Below are 22,224 nucleotides of genomic sequence, written 5' to 3' on the forward strand. Positions count from 1 at the left end.
GCAGATGCTGTCATAAAAATATTAAAAACTATTTTCTAGTACTTTTCTGATTTATTTGAAAGAAAAACCCGAATTGGGTCAGTTGCATAATCGGCCGTTTCAGGTCGATTCACAACAATACTGACAATATTGGTAACGGCCCAAAATCGATACAAAGCAAGGCTGATTTGTCTTATTTTTCAAAAATGCTAAAAACTTGTTAAAAATCAATTTTAATACTTTTAGTATTTTACTAACAAATGCTATCCCCTGGTTGAAAACTGGATTCAGATCAGAGGATCGAAATCTGCCCATTTCATGAATGGCTTTAAAAATCGATTCAGGGCCGGTACCGATACTGACAACATTGCATGCAACTTTACCAATTTGGCAGTTTAAGGCAGATTTACATTTTTGACGGAACAGTTGAAGCAATACATGAAATTTGATTATTTTTATCACATTGAGCTTTAAGTTTTTTTTTTCAATACATCCTCAGCTCGAATGCCTAAATAATTGCCACTTGAAGCAATAAATGAAATCGACTGTTTTTTATTAGATTGAACTTCAAGTTATATATAGAAAAAAATAAAAATAAAACGGGTGTGGTGGAGATCAGGTGAATGAGGATTCCAGCCAATCAGAGGTGTACTCATAAGCAACAAAAGTTACAGCACCTGCAGGCGCAGCTTTAATTATTGAGGGGAAAATGCCCTTATAAAGACCCACCCAACCTTCTTCGCTTGCGATCCTTCTCAGCGCATCCCACATGTTCTTATATGCTTCTTTCTCAACTCGTGCCCCATACTTTAGATCTCGTTTTAGTCCTTCAACCTGCAACAACAAATGGTAAATAAAAATGCTGTACCTGAGGTTATTTACCAGGCATAATTTTATATGATGGACGCATATCTCCTGTTATTGGTGAAAATGGATGTCTTTGGTGCGGATGTGCATATGGGCTGAAACTCATAGGTGTAAGTTGTTTCCAGTCAATCTGACCTCGCAGATGCGCTCAGCACAGTCGGTTTGTTAGACCCTTGAATCGTGTTTTTTCCAGCAAAGAAAAATACCCTTATTAAATTCATAATAATTTGGTGCTCTTACAGCCATGGGTTTTTGAATCACCAAAAAAACCCGTGCACTAGATTTCGATGATTCAAAAGTTGACCTCCAAACAGGCCGTGTTGATCATATCAATAAAGTTAGATTCACTTAAAAAATACATGAGTAAAAAATATTGCTTGTTTCAACTCACTGATACCGTATGCACTATATATATATATATATATATATATAGAGAGAGAGAGAGAGAGAGAGAGAGAGAGAGAGGGTCACTAGAATATGAGAACTAGAAATATGGGTATTTCTAACATTTTTTTTGCAAATCCAACCATGTGGATGTGCTTGGCATGGTGAATGGGATAGGAATCAACCATTGGATCGTGTATTTTCAATGAAAAAATGGGATTTTTAAATGCTTGAATATTTATCAAGATTATGAGACATTGATTTTAAAGCCTTAAAAAAATCTCGTTTATGCATAAAAAATCGGAAGATTCAACAGCGGATTCTTATAAAACCAAGCATTCACATCCGTCTGATTAGATTCAAGAGAAAAGAACAAAAAATCCATGAAAATCGCAGTTCACACGATAGTTCTCTTATTTATAGTTCTCATATTCTAGTGACTATATATGAACATCTTTAACGTTCTCAGTATATATGCTTCAAGCTACCATATCGATGGAACAAGCTTGACGACAGTCATGTTGCAAACAACAAATTCTTAAGATTCAAAAATCACAAATCGATCATATGTTGTACTTGTATCTCATAACCGATCAACATTACAAGGTCAATGATCACTAACCTGGAACCTCTTCTTAACTACATCCAGAGGGTGACAAACAGCTTTGGAAGATGTGCTAGCAGCTAAACCACATAGGAAGAGCTGGAAGCTTGTGGGTGAGTCGTCTATCCGGCTTGAGTTTGGCTGGGAACATTCATGTTGATTCCAGTTCTAAAAGCAAAAAATATTTATATAGACATCTTAACTTCTGAAAGTATGGACACCATGAAAATGGGAATCAATAAAGTAAAATGAAATCTCCGAATCAAAGGCTTCAATCATTTTTTTTCCTTCTTCAGGCAAACTAAGCACCTTGTTTGAACAGTTTGTTAAAAAGACAGCACGACAGAGAGGAAGCTTTACAAAAGTTCATGCAAAAAAGACCATCATCTTGGTCCATGAAAAAAAGTTTGAAATGTCGCAAGTAGGAAAACCTAGGTACATAATACATTAGTTGCTTTTCTTGTTGGAAAAATGCAAAACACAATTCTTACAGGACAGCATGATAAATGTAAGTTCCACAAATAGCCAAACAGAATAATACCCTGGTCCAGCGTTTGAACGTGTCGTAGGTACCAAATTGGAGGCCAGCGTAAGGAATAATTTCAACAAGTGTGGGAGATAATCCAGCATATAAGCCCCCAAAACCACGTGTTCTTACAATGTCATATAATGCAGATCTCATGGTCGGATAGACCTGAATAGGAGGATCCCTGAAAACAATTAGAACTGCAGCATGTACAGAAAAAATAAAGACAAATACACACTCAACCAGAAAGAATGATTAGCCAACAAGAATCCATGCTTAAATTTACAAATCAATAAATAACTATCAATGTCATTGAATTGAGTTTTTTTTTCCTTTTGCAGTCAAGGAGTACTGGAGATCAAATAAGAACATTTTATGCTACCAAACCTAACAATGAGAACCATGGTTGAATGAAAATGTTATTTCCAAATTCTTATCTATCCTTGGATATACAGGAAGAAAAAAAATAAACATCCATGGATCTACCTTGTTATACATCAACATTTTAGCGAAAAAACCTGGAACACGTGCACACAAGCACACAATACACAAATACAGTCACGGACATTGTTGCCGTTAACATTGGCAGCCTCTAAAGGACACTAACAAGTTCAAATTGTTTTGCCCTAAAAAAGATTTGATATTCCACGGTTGATGTTTATAATGTCACCACCGGGTGCTTCCAGTAGGTTTACAATATATATATATATATATATATATATATATATATATATATATATATATATATATATATATATATATATATATATATATATTGAAAGATGCCTTACATTCTGAAAATATAATTAACAAAAATTTCTTTTAATTTAAAAAATTACTTAATTATCCTGGTAGTGACAAGTAATTAATAGAATTGCCATGGTATTCCAAAATCTGCCATGAGCAAAACATTTTTGTGAATTTGCAACATTGTCTAAAAGCCATGGAAGCTCAGAAAATTGCCGAACATGAGGTATATTTCACAGCCATTTCAATATGAGGTCATAGCTTTTTGTTTTATCGTATTCACTGAACTATGAAGTGCAATAAACTCTTATTGTGTGAGACAATCTTCTCAAAATCAAGAGTTCCAGGATCCTGCAATAAAGTGCAATAACTTTGGGTCCCCTTGGAAATCTGCAAAAACTTGCTAACCAAAAGTTTTCCATGGGGCATACCTTTGGCTCACCCTGAAAAGCTAAAATAGTTCGCAAGAGATCAAATGGATAGGATCCAACAGTTGCTGCACATCCAGCCAATGCGCCACTTACATAAGATAAATATGGACTCACATGAATATGATCCTCTGCAGAGCAGGAACAGATAGTGAACCCAATGAGCAAACTGTGAAAAAATACAAAGGAAAAATGCTTGAAAGTCTTCTTAAGCATGCTAAGTTTATCTAATATCCCTAATGTTAAAAAATTTGATTCAATCAATGAACTTGTTTCACTCAATAATATTGATTTAGTTCATGAACTTGTGCTTAGGTTTATGTAAATTTCTCAAAGATCATATCATGATAATTCATATTATAGAAGCTGGGGATAACTCCAAGCAACATTAGGAAAACAAACAAAAACAAAAGTGCACATATTTTGGTGTTACCTGAACATACAAATTAATATACTCTGTATTTTGAAAATATGTCTTAATTTACATTCACCATTCCTGCTTTAGAACTCCACAAGATCTAATACATACACTGAAAAACTAAAACATATAAAAGTGATGAAACTATTAAAGATTTTGAAATGAAAATACATCATTTTTCTCTCATACTGCATTTCCTCATATGCTATTTTGAGCGGAAAGATCCATAAAAATTAGGGGTGTCAACGGGTCGGGTTTACCCGGACCGGACCCGAACCAAACCCTATAGGGTCAGGGTATGGTGATAAATAAGAATACCCGATTAAGACCTGGATCCGGACCCAAAGGTCCGATTAATACATGGATTCAGGTATAGTTTGTAAAAATTTATACACGACCCGAGTTCCGATTAAGACCCGCAATTTTTCAATGTAAAAATGAAAAAAAATAGTATTTCACCAGGTATGGCCCAGGTCTGGTTCATGTAGTTCTTATCGGGTCCGGGTATGATTTCTCTTATGGTGGGTTTGATTAGACCGGGGTACGGACCCGATACCATACCCGAAAATTGGGACCAGGTATGGTTCCACCTGGATCTGAACCAACCTGACCTGTTGACACCCCTAATAAAAATGCCCATACCTTGGAGCTATAGCCACTAAGCCACATCCATGCGAAAAGACAGTTTAGGTATCGAGTTTATAAAATTCATCAAATATAAAGTGTTTATTTATTACTTGGTCATTGTCCAAAATTTAGATAATAAAGCATACACTATATTATTCAATACAAAAATCCACACAGATTTGCACGATTACACTAAACATACATATATAAAGGGGCTGTATGGAAAGCATGCAGAAAAAAACTGGATTGTGAAAACCCTGAAAACATGGTTCTATCGTTTGCATGACAAACAGTTAACCTGGATTTCACCTGGTTTTATGAAAATTATTGTTCCGATGACAATTACTATAACTTTATTTTTTCACCAAAATATAACATTTTGGGTAATCATGACAATCAGTAATCACATGTTAATAACCATATTTTACATTTCTGTATATGGAATACATCCAGATTATACATTTTTAACACTATTTGCAATCCAAGGGCCTTATGTATATTGCGTTTATTGTATGTCTTTGAATTTAGACAAGGCTAAGAAGGTATAACTGAATTATACCTAAATGTCCAACCATTTTAAGCTGCTTCCATCGACAAAAAAATGGTTGTATATGTCATCGATTTTTATCTTTATTTGTATTGGTAGTTGTTCCTCAGAGACCATAATAATTGGCAGATCCTGATTAATTGGATGGGAAATTGGTCAATTTGATTGGCAACTTGTGACTAATTGGCATCCTCATAAACAACTAATGATTAAATGTCATTTATCAATAAGTGAAAAAAAACTGTTCTAGAGTTCAAATATAGTTATTTATAAATAAAATTTAGTTATACTGCTTAGTTATACACTGCCGGTCCCAAGCCCGGATAAAGGAGGAGGGTTGCGGTAGGCCAGTGACAGCCAACATAAAAAAAATTTAGTCACACCCTATGAATATGAACCAATATGAGAATTTTGTTGGGGCGTTCCCTACTGAGCGACGCGTTGTACTCTATAGGCCCGGAGGCAGTGATAAATGGGCAAGGGTTGCTAGGTCGTTGTCCAGAAGCGACGCATCACAGCGACGCTCGGGTGTGGTGTCAAATAGGCAAGGGTTCCTTCACTTTGTTGGACGGGTGGGAGTAAAGAAGATAGTTCAAGACCATAAAATTAGGTTAGCCACTTGCAACATAGGGTCTTTAACTGGTAAGTTGGTAGAGTTAGTAGATGTTATGTGTAGGAGAAAGATTGATATTTTATGTTTACAAAAGACCAAATGGGTAGGTAAGAAAGCAAAAGTGAGAGAACCTTGGGGATATAAAATTTGGTATACAAGAATAAATAAGAATAGGAATGGAGTAGGGATTGTTATTAGTCGTGAGTTTATAAATAATGTAGTTGAAGTCCGTAGGATAGTGATAGGATTTTACTTATTAAATTAGTATTATGTACGAATATTATTAATATTATTAATATTATTAGTGTTTATGCACCTCAAGTACGTTTAGATGATTCCATTAAGCGTCAATTTTTGGAAGATTTAGATGGAGTAGTACAAGGGATATCTTATGGAGAAAAGCTTTTCATCAACGGTGACCTTAATGCACATGTAGGCATTAGTATGAATGGATTTGAGAGTATCTATAGAGGCTATGGTATAGGAGAAAGAAACGAAAGTGGAGAAAGGATTTTAGATTTTGGTTTGTCCTATGATATGATCTTAGCCAGCACTTGGTTTAGGAAGAGGGAGTCTCACCTAGTAACATTTAAAAGTGGGGTTAATACGAGTCAGATAGATTTTTTCCTACTTAGAAAGAGAGATAGGGGTTGTTGCATCGATTGTAAGGTTATACCGGGAGAAAGTGTAGCTATACAACATAGAGTCTTAATTTTAGATCTTAGATTTAGAAAATGCCGCAAAAGGGATAGACATAGGATAAATCCTAGAATTGAGTGGGAGGCACTAAAAGGAGCTAAACAAGGAATGCTTGTAGAGCAGGTAGTTAAGGAAGCTGACTGGCATCTCAAGGAGGATTCAGAATCAATGTGAAATAAGATATCGGGTTGCATGAGAAAGGTGGCTAAAGAGGTATTGGGTGAGTCTAAAGGCGGTGCACCGCTAGGTAAGGATACATGATGGTGGAACGAGGATGTCAAATTAGCTATTAAGGTTAAAAGAGAGTGTTATAGAAATCTAAGAGTCGTGATAATGAGAATTTGGAGAAGTATATGGTAGAAAAGAAGGAAGCTAAAAAAGTAGTTCGAAACACGAGGGATAAGGTATATAAGGAGGTTTATGACAAGTTGGATACCAAAGAGGGCGAGAAAGATATTTATAGGCTTGCAAAGATGAGATATAGGAAATCGAGGGATCTGGGTATGGTTGGATCTGGGTATGGTTAGATGTATCAAAGATGAAACACAAAGGGTTTTAGTCAAAGATGAAAAGATTAAGGAGAGATGGAAAGATTATTTTGATAAGCTATTTAATGGAAGTCATGCTCAGGATCTTGGAGACTTCTCCATTCCTTTTTATGAGATGAATCGTGACTTCATGGGCAAGATTCAAAAGAAAGAAATTACAGAGGCTTTGAAGAAAATGAAATCAAGAAAGGCAGTTGGCCCAAATGGTATACCTATCGAGGCTTGGAAATGCTTGGGTGAGAAAGGTTTAGAATGATTGACAAATCTTTTTAACAAGATTTGATGGACAAATAAGATGCCTAATGAGTGGAGGAAGAGTACTTTGGTGTCTCTATATAAGAATAAGGGTGATATACAAGATTGCACAAACTATCGTGGTATAAAACTCATGAGTCATACTATGAAACTTTGGGAGAGGGTGATTGAGTATAGGTTGAGGAAGGTTGTCATGATATCGGAGAATCAATTTGGTTTTATGCCTGGAAGATCAACTATGGAAGCTATACATCTTCTTAGACAACTTATTGAGAGATTTAGAGAGAGGAACAAAGATTTGCATATGGTTTTTATTGATTTGGAGAAGGCATACGATAGAGTACCTAGGGATGTTCTCTGGTGGACAATGATGAAGAAATGTGTTTCTCTCAAGTACATTAGTATAATTAAAGATATGTATGAAGGAGTAATAACCAATTTCCGCACTTGTGGAGGGGTGACAACCAATTTTCCTAGAACGGTTGGGTTACATCAAGGATCTGCATTAAGCCCTTTCCTATTTGCTATAGTGATGGATGAGCTTACGAGATCAATTCAAGAAAATGTGTCGTGGTGTATGTTGTTTGCTGATGATATTGTTTTGATTGATGAGTGTAGAGCTGGGGTTAATGTTAAGTTAGAATTATGAAGACATACATGGGAAGCAAGAGATTTTAAGCTGAGTAAGAGTAAGACAAAATATATGGAATGTCGGTTTAGTAAGCAACGAAGTAGTGATGAGAGTGTAGTGAAGCTTGGTGAGCAAGAAATACGGTGGATGACTGTTTCAAATATTTGGGATCTATCATTCAAAAGGATGGAGAAATTGATGGACATGTAAATCATAGGATAAAGGTTGGGTGGATGAAATGGAAAAGTGCAACTGGAGTGTTGTGCGATCGTAGAATGCCATTGCGGTTGAAGAGAAAGTTTTATAGGACGACAAATAGGCCCGTTTTACTATATGGTACGAAATGTTGGGCTGCCAAGAGACATCATATTCAAAAAATGAGTGTAGCTGAGATGCGTATGCTTCGATGGATTTGTGGAAATACAATAAAAGATAAGATTCGAAACGAGGAGATACCTAAGAAGGTAGGTGTTGCATCCATTGAAAATAAGATGAGAGAGAATCGTTTACGGTGGTTTGGACATATTCGGCGAAGGCCTAATGATGCTCCAGTTAGAAGGATGGAGAAATGGAAAAATATATTGGTTAAAAGAGGTCGGGGTAGGCCTAAGAAGACTTTGATGGAAATGATAGGAAAGGATATGAATGCTTTGAACCTCACCGACGACATGACTTTGGATAGAAATGATTGGAGGAGAAGGATTCATGTGGAAGACCCAGAATGATTTTCTTATTTGATTCATATCGTCGACCCCAATTATTTTGGGATGAAGGCGTAGTTGTTGTATAAATAAAATTTTATTAAAATCGTAGGTTACAAACAATGTAGAGATATGCAAGATGTTTAAGTTTAGAAAAGTTAAACCCCCTGAATTAAACAAAAAAAAGATAAAATATAAAAGATCAATAGTAATTGTTAATAATATAATAATGCTTATTATCATTAGAGAGAGAGAGAGAGAGTTGCAAGAGGGGATAAGGGTAGTCTTTTTTTTTAGGGGGTTGGGAGCATGCACATGGTGTGGGGGGTTTGGCAGGGGTGAAGGGAAAGCTTTTCGAAATGGAAACCTGAGGGAGTGTGGTTTTATAATTTTAACATAAATACCTAGTTTTCAACAAAGTTGGGTTTGGGTGAACTAGGTTTGCAGTGTAATCCAAACCCAGTTTTAGAGGAGCAACTGTGGAAAATGCTGAAAACCAAGTTTTCGACCTGGCTTTCAGTGTCATCCAAGTGTATCCTAATTGTCTTCATTTGTATGAGTTCTTCAACAAAGCATATGTAAAAAAGGCTGACTAGTGGGATTTTCAAATTCCTTGTTGGCAATCATTTTCACTCTTAATAGCTAATGATAAAACCAAATGTAAGCTCAAGATCATGCACAAGAAGGTTCTATATGTATATAAGGCACCTAGAGAGCTTTATTAATACTTAGTTACCATAATCTTTCATAAACCATTTCCTAATGATTTCACCAGAAGTTTCATTGCTACAAATAAGTTCCAGATGCTGAGTTAATTTGTACTTTTTACTGTTGCCAAAGAAGCAATTCTCTTTCTAGAGATACCATCTAGGATTGATGCTTGAGGTATGACTGTGATACAGATGGGCAACAGGACACTGTTGATACGTTTCACATCTTCTCTCCTAATCAGATGACAACTAAAATGACATCATTAACTACTATGTCATCACAAGAATTTTTTTTCTTTATTTTAGGTTAGGATCACACCGCATATAATCACATATATCAGAAAACAATACTGTCTCAACAAGCACTTTATATAGCATACACTCACAGATTTTAGTGCAATTCCCATCAAAGATGACCTGATTTCGATGAACCTGTTGCAAAAGTCTTCAGCTTGTGCAAGACTGTAAACTGAATTGCTGCATATGGCATGACCATAAGAAGTGCAGGGACATTGCCTCGCCAAAACCCCTACCAGAAGTAGTAGTCTAGGTTTAAATGACCATGAGAGATATACAAAGGAACACAAAGTTCTCAAAATATAGGATCACATGATGAACTTGTCCAGAACTAAAATCTATGCATTGAATAATATTTTGAATAAATCATGGCAGACATATATATATATATATATAGCAACTAACTTGAGGAGAAAGATATACCGGAAGACCTTCTTCTCTAAAGATTTCTTTTGTTGCTTGTAGAACTCCATTATACTTGGATGTTCCATACAATTGCCTGTGAAGCAATGCCCGTGAAGAAGTAGGCTCCAATTGCACCTGTTGATTATCAACCCATCAAAACAAGACTCTGTTATTCATACAATTCACTAATAACAAATGCAAAGGATAAGGAACAAAATGGTTCTGCAAACATAATGCAACAAGCAGGCAAATATAAAAATTCAGGTGCTGGTGCAAGATATCTGCAAATGACTTATAGCCACCAGATTCTCCTACTTAATAAACAAGATCTGCTCGAGAAGCATTTTTCATTTCTCAAGTTCCACTGTGCTAAATCAACAATCTAGACTGCCAGCTGCTGCTCCAGTCTGCTCTCCCCTTGGCTATAGAATAACCATCTCATACTCCCGTTGTTATGTCTTCTCAAACATCTAATGTCACAAATGTCTCATGACACACATCACGACTAATCTGATAACTTCGACTTAATATTGACTAAATCATAAGTCCTGGTGGCATGCTACAAACCTACACCCTTTGAGTGGTACAATGGCCACTATGACAGAAAAACTGTGCAGCTATGATACATGGAACAGTCCATTAAACTGTCATACAGGGATCAACAAGAAGCCATTCTGAACATAAACATTCACTAAGAATACAATCTTACCCTCTTCTTATCATGCCTTGCAGATTCTAGTGATAATGATCATAAATTTTTCAAGCAAAAGATTTTCAATAAGGCTGTGTTTGGGAGGAGGCATTTGGTGGGACTCAATGGGAGTTGGAGGAAATATAAATACTGGAATTCAAGGGAAATGTATTTGAAACGAAATATGGATTTCCTTGATTGTTTGGAAGCACTAGTAATTTCCTTAAGGATTCCGGTTCACAAGTCCACCTGATTCCCTTTATCTTGTCTGGAAAACAATTTTACATGTAATATGGATTACAATTGGATCGAATCTCAGCACAAAAAAATAGGTATACTTTTAAAGCTATTAAGTTTTACCCAATAATTGATGCATTCAGTTTTAACAAAAAGCAAACTAACTGAAAAATACAAACTAAAAGCATGTGCCATTAAAAAATGAAACAGAAAATGGATTATCATTTGGATCAACTATCTAATTTGTCAGGCATGCCCAAGTATCAACCTCAAGCTTCCTAATAATGCCCAAAAAACTTTCATCTACAAGCTATAAATGAATTGGATTAGAATCATAGATCTGAATCCAACCATATATCTGTTTTGAAACAGTGATTTTAATTGAAAACACTCTGAATATGTAAATCTAAATTGATATCAGAAACAAAGCGCAGGTTCGGACCAAATATTTGACCAAATCCAATCCATTTTCCACCATATGATTAAGAACTCAAACAATTTAGAACCTGGTCAGATATCCAATTCAATTTGAGTCCATTCAGTTAGATTTAGTAAACAAAAAAATCAATACCCAATTGATATTCAACCTAGATATGAATTTTATACAGAGAATCTAGGTCCAGATATGACTTCAAATCCAAATATTTTACATCTGATCCAATTTGGATCCAATAAGATTTGTTTCTGATACAAATCCAATGTCTGGGATTTGGGTTACCTAAACTACGATTAACATATGTGTGTGTGTGTGTGTGTGTGTGTGTGTGAGAGAGAGAGAGAGAGAGAGAGAGAGAGAGAGAGAGAGAGAGAGAGGTGAACATCTTTTGGTAACTACCCACCGGAATCCCTTCAAAATGAGGAGTTGTAAATACCTCCTCATTGTGGAAGGAGTTGAAATGGGGTAAAAGTGAGGATTTAGAACCTCCTGAATCCCAGCCTAAATTCATGATTCCCTGAATTCCTTCTCCCAAGAAGGCTTCTGCTGAAACAAAATTTCTTAAATGGCCATAACTGTCTCTGACACCCTCCCAATTCTGCCAACAACAACCTCCCAAACACATACTAAATGCACCTGACAACTACATAGAGGTGTACCGTGGTAGTGTTGTTTGAGTGTGTGAGCAAGTCATGAATGAAGATCTTTGCAATATTACTAGTCAACAGTGTTGTTAAAAACGTGCCTCAAGGCGCAAAAAGCACGCCTCGCCTCAAGGCGAGGGCCTTTGTGCCTTGAGGCGCAGGCTTGAAACGCAATACCCTTGAGGCGTGCGTCTCATAGGCCTTGAGGCGCACGCCTTGAGGCGAGGCACGCCTCGGACTGAGGCGTACCCGCCTCGATTTATTTGGTCAAATGAGGGTCAAAACCCTCATTCGACCAAAAAAATAAGGCTTAAACAAAGCCCTACCTACTCCTTTTATGTGTTTTAATTTTTTTTTCTCACAGCCTTCTCTCCCTCACGGCTCTCACAGGCTCACAACATTCTCTCTCGCGTGGTGGAGCCCCGAAACAGGTATGGATTTTTTTTTGCTCTCTCGTTCTCCTCCTCTTCTTCTTATCTCTTCTCTCGTCCCTCGCGTGATACAAAAAAATGCACAGATGCATAGATTTGTCTCTCTTTTTGCCGTAGTTCATGCAAAGAAATGCATTCAACTATTCTAATTTATTCTTTTTGTTTTCAGTTAATGTGTTCTGCTGAATGTGCTCTGCGTTTTCAAGATGCTTCCGAGTATGTTTTGCGTTTTCAATACACATCCAAAGGTGTTCTGCGTTTTCAATACACCTCTGAATGTGCTCGGCATTCTCAATATGCATCTGAAAATAAAAGAAAAACAAAAGATTAGAAACCTGCGCACTTTGCTATGAGGCATGATTTTATTTATTTTTGTCCGGATGATTTTGTGCCAAATACATTCTGTCGTGTTTCTGCTAGGGGTCCTGCGTTTTCTTTTATGTACAGAAACCTGGTGTTACATTAAAAAATGTTTGTGTTTTATGTTTCATTAGATGGTTAATTTTTTTGTATGTTAATGGATATGATCACTGCAGCTGCGTGTTTTTGCTTTTGCTGGAAATCTGCAAATACACCTGATATGCATTTCCAGCATTAGGGAAAATTTTGATACGCATGTTTGACAGTGAAAAAGATATAATATGTTGAAATTGTGGTATCTACGTGTTTTTGTTTTTAATGAAAATCTGCAAATACACCTGATATGCATTTCCAGCATTGGGGAAAATTTTGATACGCGTGTTTGACAGTGAAAAAGATATAATATGTTGAAATTGCGGTATCTACGTGTTTTTGTTGTTAATGAAAATCTGCAAATACACCTGATATGCATTACCAGCCTAGGGAAAATTTTTGATATGCGGATTTGACATTGAGGAAAAAAATATATAATAAGTTGAAATCCCTACATCTGCGTGTTTTGCTTCTGATGATAATCTGCAAGTCTATCTGATATGCCTTTCCAGCATTAAATTTTTTTTTATAGACTTAATAATCTGATATGTGTGTTTGACAAAAAGAATAATTACGTAGAAATCCCTACTTTGCATGTTTTTGGTTTTGATGAATTTTTGTATTAAGGATATTGACAGAAATTTATTTATGTTAAGTTCCATAACAGGATATAGATGTATTACTATTAAGCATAATGACAGTTTTGAATTTCTGTATTAAGCACATTGACAGAAAGTGATCTATGTGTTAAGTTCCAGGGCAGTTTTGATTTTTTTTAGAAAAGAATAATTCGTTTGTTTTTTGTCCACAAGGATGCTTACTGATATTCTATGTTGCAGTTCATATTTTTTCCGTATTTATTTGAGATTTTTTACTTTTTGTTGGTTGTTGCTTCATCAATAAAGCATTTCTTATTTATTTATAATTTTAGATAATTTTTATAGTCTTTTTTAAGTTTTAATAAAAAAAAATTTGAGGCTTACGCTTTGCGCCTCGAGGCTTACGCCTCGCCTCAGATTTTGGTGGAGCGCCTCGCTACGCCTCAACGCTTTTCACAACACTGCTAGTCAAGGAATAGAGCATTTGTGCCCTCCTTGTTCTCAGAAAAATCTAAACCAGTCAGTTCCTTCAGCAGGTAATTATTGCCAGATTACTCTTTTGGTATCAAACAAAATACTCCCCAGACTAGAACACTCACTACGTACATTGATGGTCAACCCAAGGTGCATAAAATGATCATGTAAAATTTAAAACACTCAGCTTAGATCGTAGAAAGCCTAGATGCAATTCATGGATCTACCAAAGACGAGATCAACAGCCACACTAAACACCTCTGACTTCATAAAAAATCAGGTTTCCTTACCAAATCAGATAGAATCCTAGATTTCCGTCAATCTTCTCACTATAAATTGTTCAAGGTTCTTATTTGAATTGTATCATCTGGTAAGCATCTTAATCAGCGATCAATTATGCATTCATATTTACCTTTTTTTGAGATAAGCTTCACTATAATTGCTTAGTGGATATCAATAACAAGAATCTCCACATACCCAGTGTTAACTTTCTCTCTACTGCTGCTCAGAAACCTGCTGCACTATTTTATGCAAGACTTCAAGCATGTTTCCTAGAACAAAATCAATCTGAATCCTATCAAACATACAACCATACTCAATGAATTCAGCCGCATCACTGAAGAATGCATGCTAAATAGAGAAAGCAACATTGATGTGCCATGCTTTGTCCATGCTCACCATCCATTGAGAAGGTGGAAAACATAAGGGAACGGATGTTGATATTGGAACACAATCATCATGTTGGTATCATGAGCAAATGGTCATGGAATTAAGTTTACTAGCCTAGGCGAACTGTAATAACCATGAGTGCCGACATTAAAACCTGAAGTAGTTTAGATAACAGTGACGTTCCCATTAAAACAAGTATGAAGATCACACGTAGTTATTACAGAAGATGGGGAGCAAGAAACGTGTGAGCGTACTAAACCGGCGGAAGGCGATTCCAAACAGCAAAACCAAACAATCAGAGAGCAAAATAGAAAGAAATTACTGGAAAGCTACATATCAAATTTGAGCATATGTTGGAGATATTCTTGTGAAACTTATATAGGAAAAATTGCATAAAACAATTTAAAAGAATGGCATTTGCCAAACCTGAAATCTTATCTTTATGACGTCCAAAGGAGACGTAACAGTTCGCGAAAGACCACCCGATATTGCCCCTGCCGATGCATCTATCAATGCACGCTTCAGTTGCCCAGCGTCTTCCATTACCAAATTTTAAGACACACTTCAAATACCAAAACCAAGCACCTAAACGAACCAATTCAAACCATCACCCAAAGAAACGACGAGAAAAAAAAAAAAAAACTGCGAACGAAATTAAGGAAGTGAGAAACTAAACGTCCGGAACTCTTTTCCGCGAATTCGCTGTTTTTGCTCGAGACCAAGGCAACAACTGAACAAGAGAAAATCCAAACACACATCATTAAGCCTCCGACTCTCTCCTTCGCAACAGCAAGAGGATCATCGCACAATTTGCGAGATGTCCTGCCTTCGACGCAGCATCCTTTCCGTTTCGTCCTGGACGCGACACGCACTAAGCACGGCCTCATCATTCCGACGGCCGATCTTTCTCGCTCAATTCATCAAACAAATCAGCAGAGACGGCTTTCTTATACGATTCACCAACAAGAAAGGCATCCGCAAACGAAACACAGAAACCCTAAGCCTAAACTCGAAACCGGAACAAGAATCTCCATCCCCACACACTTTACCCCACAGAGAGAGAGAGAGAGAGAGAGAGAGAATAGGTTTTTTTCCTTACCCGATTGAAGAAAGGGAAGGGGTCCCCATGAACGAGTGCATGAATCGAAGCAGAAGAAGAGAAAAAGTACCGTCAATTAAGCATATATTATACATATACATACACAGAGAAAAAGAGAGAGAAAGAGAGTGAAAAGGACACGGTCTTTCTCTCTCTCTCTCTACAAAAGGAGGAGAGCGTAGCTTGAGTCATCTTCAACGTTACAACATGATCCGCCCAAAAGTTAAGCTCCTGCAATCTAATGATGCCAGCTTGCAAAATAGTTCTCTGATGTCACATCGTTTTGAACGTGAAGACGGACCAGTTGTTGGGGCTTGTTTTTTAGAGTTTTTTGCTGTCAAGGTAGTATGTCTGTTTTATCCAGAAAACTGCGGAATGCTTATTGTTTCCAGCGTAAGTGGATAAGTCCAAACTCCAACACTCTTTAGGGATTGTTTTCCCAAGGAATGGAACGCTACGCCTCCCACATTTTTTCCACGGAAAGCAAGGTTTTTTCATAAGAAAACCCTTCCCAATAGCCCTCCCCCACGAAACTCTGAGGTAAAACGTGAATCCCGTAGGTAGGCCGTAGATAGTAGGGATGTCAACAGGTTAGGTACCTGGACCGGGGCGGGGGTGGGGGACAAGGTCTTCACCCCCACCCCATCTCAAAATCCTACCTTCCGTCCCCATACAACTTTTGATTTTAACCTTCATTCCCGTTTCATGTCCTCCATCCCCTGTCCAAATGGGGCGAGGCGGGGCGGGACCCCATTTTCCCTCGGTCCATTGCCATCTCTAAAGAAGGATCGAAGACCGGGCGGGGTGGGGCAAGGCGGGATCGAGGACAGGGATGGGGCGGGGTGGGGGAAAGCGTAAGTCCATCCCCGCCTCAGCATTTTCTCATGAAAACTACATGAAACAGACAAGATATTGGGCACGTGCTGTTTGATTTTCATTTTTTGTGGGATCCCCCTCATTTCTCTCTCATTTGTTTTTTTTTGAAAGGCAAGCTGGGGTTAGGCAGACCCACCAGTTATTCAACCTCCCATTGGGTTTTGAAAATGCAAAGTCCCACCACAAGTGGACTTGCACTGACAGCTCCTACCAATCATGCAGAGTATCAGTTGGTCTCTCTTATTCTTGGTTTGGTGTAGGGATGACAATGGACCAGGGAGAAACAGGCCCTGCTTCTTTTGGATTGGGGATGTAAGACATGAAACAAGAATGAAGGCGAGGATGGAGGTTAAAATCAAAACCTGTGCAGGGATGGGCTTACGCTTTCTCCCATCCCGATCCCCACCTTGTCCCACTCCGTTCCCAATCCTTCTTTAGAGATGACAATGGACCAAGTGAAAACAGGCCCCTCCTCACCCTGTTTGGACTGAGGATGAAAGACATGAAATGGGGATGGAGGTTAAAATCAAAACCAGTGCGAAGATGAAAGCAGAATTTTGAGATGGGGGCAGGGGTGGACACCTTGCCCCCGCCCCGCCCCAGTCTACTGCCATCCCTAGTTTGTTTGGTGTAGAGCATGAGCACATTACTAGTTTTAGGTAATTGATAATCTGGTGGATACATGGAATGACTTGCACTGGGCCCCTGTTTGGAATTTAGAAACTGGGATAGGAGTTAATGCAGTTGACAAAAAGTCGGTCAAACTATCACCTGGTGGCTGTTTGGAAACTGGTAACTGGATTGGGAGTTAATGCAATGGGGATGGGAAGTGGCATTGTATTTACATCAAAGCATGGAATTGACCGCTATTGCATAGTAACAAATACTGCAAGATTTATGAAAATCTCACGATAATATCCTGAATGTTTAAAACGGCAATTTCTTGTGAGATTTATGAAAAAACATAAATACCACGGTTTAAACACGATATTTAGGTTTCAAAGGGCTATTTATCATGAAAACCCGTGTATTTTTATTTTTAAATATTTTTTATAAAAAATAATTTTTATATTTTTTAATTTATTTTTTTATTGCCAAGATTTTGCCAAAAAAATGTAAGAGTTATGAAAAAATTCAAATTCTTGCGAAAAAAAAGATATTTTGCACTTTTTAAACTTTGGTCACTATGGTTGGTAGTAGCTGCTGGATTTGGCAGCTGCCACTTCCCTTCCCAGCTACTTGTTTCCAAACAGGGCCTAATTGGTGGTCAAGTCGACTGTTTATTTCTATTGCCTGTGTATGCAATGTGAACTGTTAGATGCCTAACCAATACACCACAATGCTTTGTATCGTTTGGCCAACTATTCAGGTGAATCGGTTTCGATACCGATACTCAAGTGAGTCTGTAAAAACTATTATAAAAAAAAGATTATGTGTCAATTAGAACATGACAAGTGTTAATGCTATTCAAATAATATTAAAAAAATAATTTTAAATATTTTTTATATTTATTAAAAAGTAGCTGATTCAGGAGTGAAACATATCGGTATCCATTTTCTGTTGATACGGTACGCATAGATACTGACAACATTGGTACGTACAATTGCCGTCCTATTAGTGTAAAACTCCATGAGTGCTCCTCTCAACCCCTAATGAGAGGAGAGCCTCCTAGTTTTGCCTTGGGGAAAGGTAGCCACAGGGGTTCTAACTTGGGGTAGCAAGAATGCTTTCTATCCACAAGCTTGTGACCATGTGAGCAACCCTCTAGGGTCTAACAGCACACACGTTTAATCAAAGACAAAATCGTGTTAAAGAAATTACTATTTGGTGAGAAGACTAATCAAGGTTGTTAAATGCGATGAGGCGAAGCCAGGCGTAAGCCTCAAGGCGTTGAAGCCTAAGCTTCATGATCAGAATAATAAAATATATAATATTAATAAAATAATGAAAATTTTAAATAAGAATTACTAATTTGCTTTTACTTATTTTAGTACAAAATCATAAGAAAATAAAATAAAGATTCATCACCGATCTCGGCGTCCGCCATTAACTGATCGGTGTTGAACAGGGAGGTGATCTCAGAATCAACCTTGAATGAGACGATGCTTGCAGCATTTTTCGAGAACTGCTCACCGATGAGAAGCCGTGCGCCGCGGTACTCAAAGAGGAAGAGGAGGAGAGTGTACCAAATTATGCATTGGAGGATGACGATCTGTAGTCTGTACCATGAGGCTGCCGGCAGACCCTCACTGGCTACACCTGATCTTGAGAGCGTTTTTTTCATGTATATATAAAAAAGGCCGCCGACAGACCCATGAGACCGTCGGCAGACCGGCCCTGCCTCGTACATTCCAGTATGCTTCAGGTACTGAGTGTGCATCTCAGTACCTTGAGCATGCACCTCGCCTGTGAGGCGTACGCCTCTCACAACACTGAGACTAATAAATCTTCAAAAACGAACCCTTCTCCCTACGAGGTAAAACTCCGGGTTGAGAAGACGACAACCCAGCCTTATGTGCCCCAACTGTGATAAAGCAATGACAGCCCTCATGCCCCCAATGGGATTTGATCCTAAGCCTTCAGCTCGACACAGGACCCTGCTGACCACATGGGTACTGCGGACTGATTGTCTTATCCTATGAACCATTTTGCTGCTGCCCACAAGGTCTTATCAGATCGTTCGGCTTGTTCAGACAGTGGTTTGGAATCTGGATCAATTCATTAAAGGAAATCTGCCAAACTTGAGGCAAATCAGAAGAACTGTGGTAAGAAAGGATCAGCAAATAATTTGCAGGATCTCTTGGATCCAATTTATTGTTTGGATTTATATGGGCAGAAATTGAATATGAATCCGACCTATATTGGAAATTAGATACTGTGGCAGTCATTTCTTTATATAGTGGTTAGAAGTTAGAGATTGATGATTAACTTTGAGTAATTTTAATTATATTTGTTTTTTTTTCCTTTTTTTGGAAAAATTTACAAAGACATACCTTAACTTTTGAAATATTACAAATACATGCTTAGTAGTAACAAAGAAATTGGTGCATATTTGTTCAAAAGTTAAGCGTTTGTTTGTAAATAAACCAAAAAGTTAGGCATGTTATTTTATTTTGGTCACATTTGACTTGCATAACTTTACTTATATGAGTTGAATGTAAGAACTCAACTTAATTTGGGAAAGAGTTACATTGCGTGTCATGGGCGATACGAGTGAGACACGTCATGCCACGTTGACACATATTTTAATATTTTTTTATCAACTTTTAATGCTTTTTAATAATAGCTCAATAAAGGTATTTTATATTTAAAATATAAAAAAGTAGTTTTATCGATTTAAAAATTAAGTAATGTGTTTCACTATATCTTTAGTTTCAAACAATTTTGTGCTTGTGTCTTTTTGATGTAGCTATGTGCATCACACCACAAGTTTTTTACCCTGTGTGCTTTGATGATATAACACAAAAGTGCTGTGTTGTCAAAAATGATTGGTCATTATCATGATCCAAGTGGAACACATCTAGGGCTGTCAACTGATCGGGTTTGACTCAGACTCGATCTGCACCAAACCCTATAGGATCAGGCTTCTATTAGAATCTGGATCGGAACAGAAGGGTCCAATTAATATATGAAGTCAAGAATTGTTTGTGAAATTTCATACCAGACCTGGGTTGACCCGAGTTTCAACTAAGATTCGCAAATTTTCAATGTAAAAAAGATAAAAAAAAATATTTATTTGGCAGGTATGGTTCATGTAATCTTATAGGATCTGGGTATGGTTTCACTTATGATGGATCTAATTGGACCGCGGCGTTCGAACCTGTAACATCATCTCAAATCAGGTCTAGATCTGGTTTCACTTAGGTCTGAGCCAAACCCGACGCATTGACACCCCTAAACAGGTCTAACCAAACACCCCCTTTAGGAATATGGTTTATAAGAATCTAAAGGGGTAATGTTTATGACAAACATTTGTAGGTACAAATGCTTCTGCATCTCTCTATGGCATTGGCATAGGCATAAGCTGTTCTGTTGCAATCGGTTCTCATATATGGATTCAACGTGTCCAAAATAGTAAGATTTGCCTTTTGAATACGGGTTTTTAACGAAAAATTGTGATTTTATAACTCAAAAAAGTATCATACATGAAAAAACATAAATACCATGATTTAAATGCGATATTTACATTTTAAACGAGTATTTATCACAAAAAACGGCAATTTCTCGCTAGATTTACAAAATATCACGAGATTTATGAAAAAGGATTTAAACACGATATTTACATTTTAAACGGCTATTTATCATGAAAAATTTGTGTATTTTTATTTTTAAATAATTGTTATTAATATTTTCTTATAAAAAATAATTTTTATATTTTTAATTACTTTTTTTATTGCCGAAAAAAATGCAAGAATTATGATTTTTTTTCAATTTCTCACTAGTTTTTTAAAATCGAAAAATTACCGATAAAAACGTTTGTCACTATGGGTCTGACTAACCCCAGTTTGCTCTGTCAAAAAAAAATAGTAAGAATTTGTACTTTAGCAAATGTGGCCCCAGTTATCTAGAGGAAGAACTTTTTACACGTCAGCAGATAAGGATCAAAGATGGCATCGGCTGGGCCGATCAATTAGGGCCATTTGTTGCTCAGCTTGTCTGGTAGGAACTGCTAGTGCACGTCACCTTGTGTTGGGACGTTGCAGGTTCAAAACCCAATGATATAGTTGTATAACTAATAGGGGTCTGCCTAACCCTAGCTTGCCTTTCAAAAAAAAGGAAAACAAGGCCATTTGTTTTATGAGAAAAAGGGGCTTTCCCATGGTGAGTGAAACAAACTCTTCCATAGGAGAACTGAAGGTCCCCCATGTCCAGCTTGAGGCCCATATTTTCATATGAAAACCCTTTCCATAGGTGTCCCGTAAAATTGGTTCACTAGGTGAATCGAAAGCAAAAAAATGGAATTACATTAAATTGTTTTTTAATAGGAAGATTTTTTATTAAAAAATAAAAACACAAAAAACAGAAAAATAACAAAATTTGGCTGATTCTGAACCAATGCTAATTCAAATCAACCGATTTTGGTCTATTCAAATTATTCGAGCCAAAATTGGTGGATTTTAGAGAGGGGTCGAACCAGTTAACGGCTGATTCAGATCGAACAGATTTTAGTAACAGTAGTTAGAATCATATGATTTCAATTCACATGAGAAACAAACCACCAAAGGGACTTTACTATACCCACCACAACCATGAGAGAATGATTTTCATGGGCTCAGTTCTCTCATGACAAACTTGAGAGAATGGGGCTTGAGAAGCGGGCTCTTATTTGCTTTTGCAAATCAGACTCGTTTACACCAAAAATAAGGGGTAATTTACAATTCAGACGAGAGAGAGAGAGACACTAACTGTGGGTGAGAAAGTTCTTCACATAGGAATTAGAGTCACGTGTGGGGAGGTGTGACAGCTAATCTCACAAAAATCACTTTCACCCGGACCTATTTTCCAATTGGCTAGGAGAAAATAGACCCCTCATGTGGTTAGTGTTACATGAGAAAGTGTTCATTTTCATATAAAAATAAATCACTTTTTTTGCTTTCCAATTGTGTCCTTTAAAATTATTGATTTTTTT

The 22,224-nt window shown here is 37.1% G+C and overlaps 1 protein-coding gene across 3 annotated transcripts; it reads right to left on the reverse strand.

Annotated features, from left to right (window-relative positions):
* Positions 1-511: 511 nt before the first annotated feature.
* LOC149839110 (mitochondrial thiamine diphosphate carrier 2-like) lies at positions 512-15,858 on the reverse strand. 3 transcript variants are annotated; one of them, XM_090002285.1, is made up of 8 exons: positions 15,720-15,858; positions 15,047-15,205; positions 10,005-10,121; positions 9,702-9,813; positions 3,539-3,666; positions 2,376-2,528; positions 1,853-2,002; positions 512-813 (listed from the first exon to the last, which is right to left on the reverse strand). In XM_090002285.1, the coding sequence occupies exons 2-8, from the start codon at positions 15,161-15,163 to the stop codon at positions 595-597; spliced, it is 996 nt and encodes a 331-aa protein (XP_089858411.1). In that variant the 5' UTR covers positions 15,164-15,205; positions 15,720-15,858; the 3' UTR covers positions 512-594. The 3 variants fall into 3 exon arrangements, with proteins under 3 accessions (XP_089858411.1, XP_089858412.1, XP_089858413.1); XM_090002286.1 differs by having other exon boundaries at positions 9,717-9,813; positions 15,720-15,796; XM_090002287.1 differs by lacking the exon at positions 1,853-2,002 and having other exon boundaries at positions 15,720-15,856.
* Positions 15,859-22,224: the final 6,366 nt, after the last annotated feature.

This window comes from Nuphar pumila, chromosome 4 (assembly GCF_984573655.1).
Source record: "Nuphar pumila chromosome 4, dmNupPumi1.hap1.1, whole genome shotgun sequence".
NCBI lineage: Eukaryota > Viridiplantae > Streptophyta > Magnoliopsida > Nymphaeales > Nymphaeaceae > Nuphar > Nuphar pumila.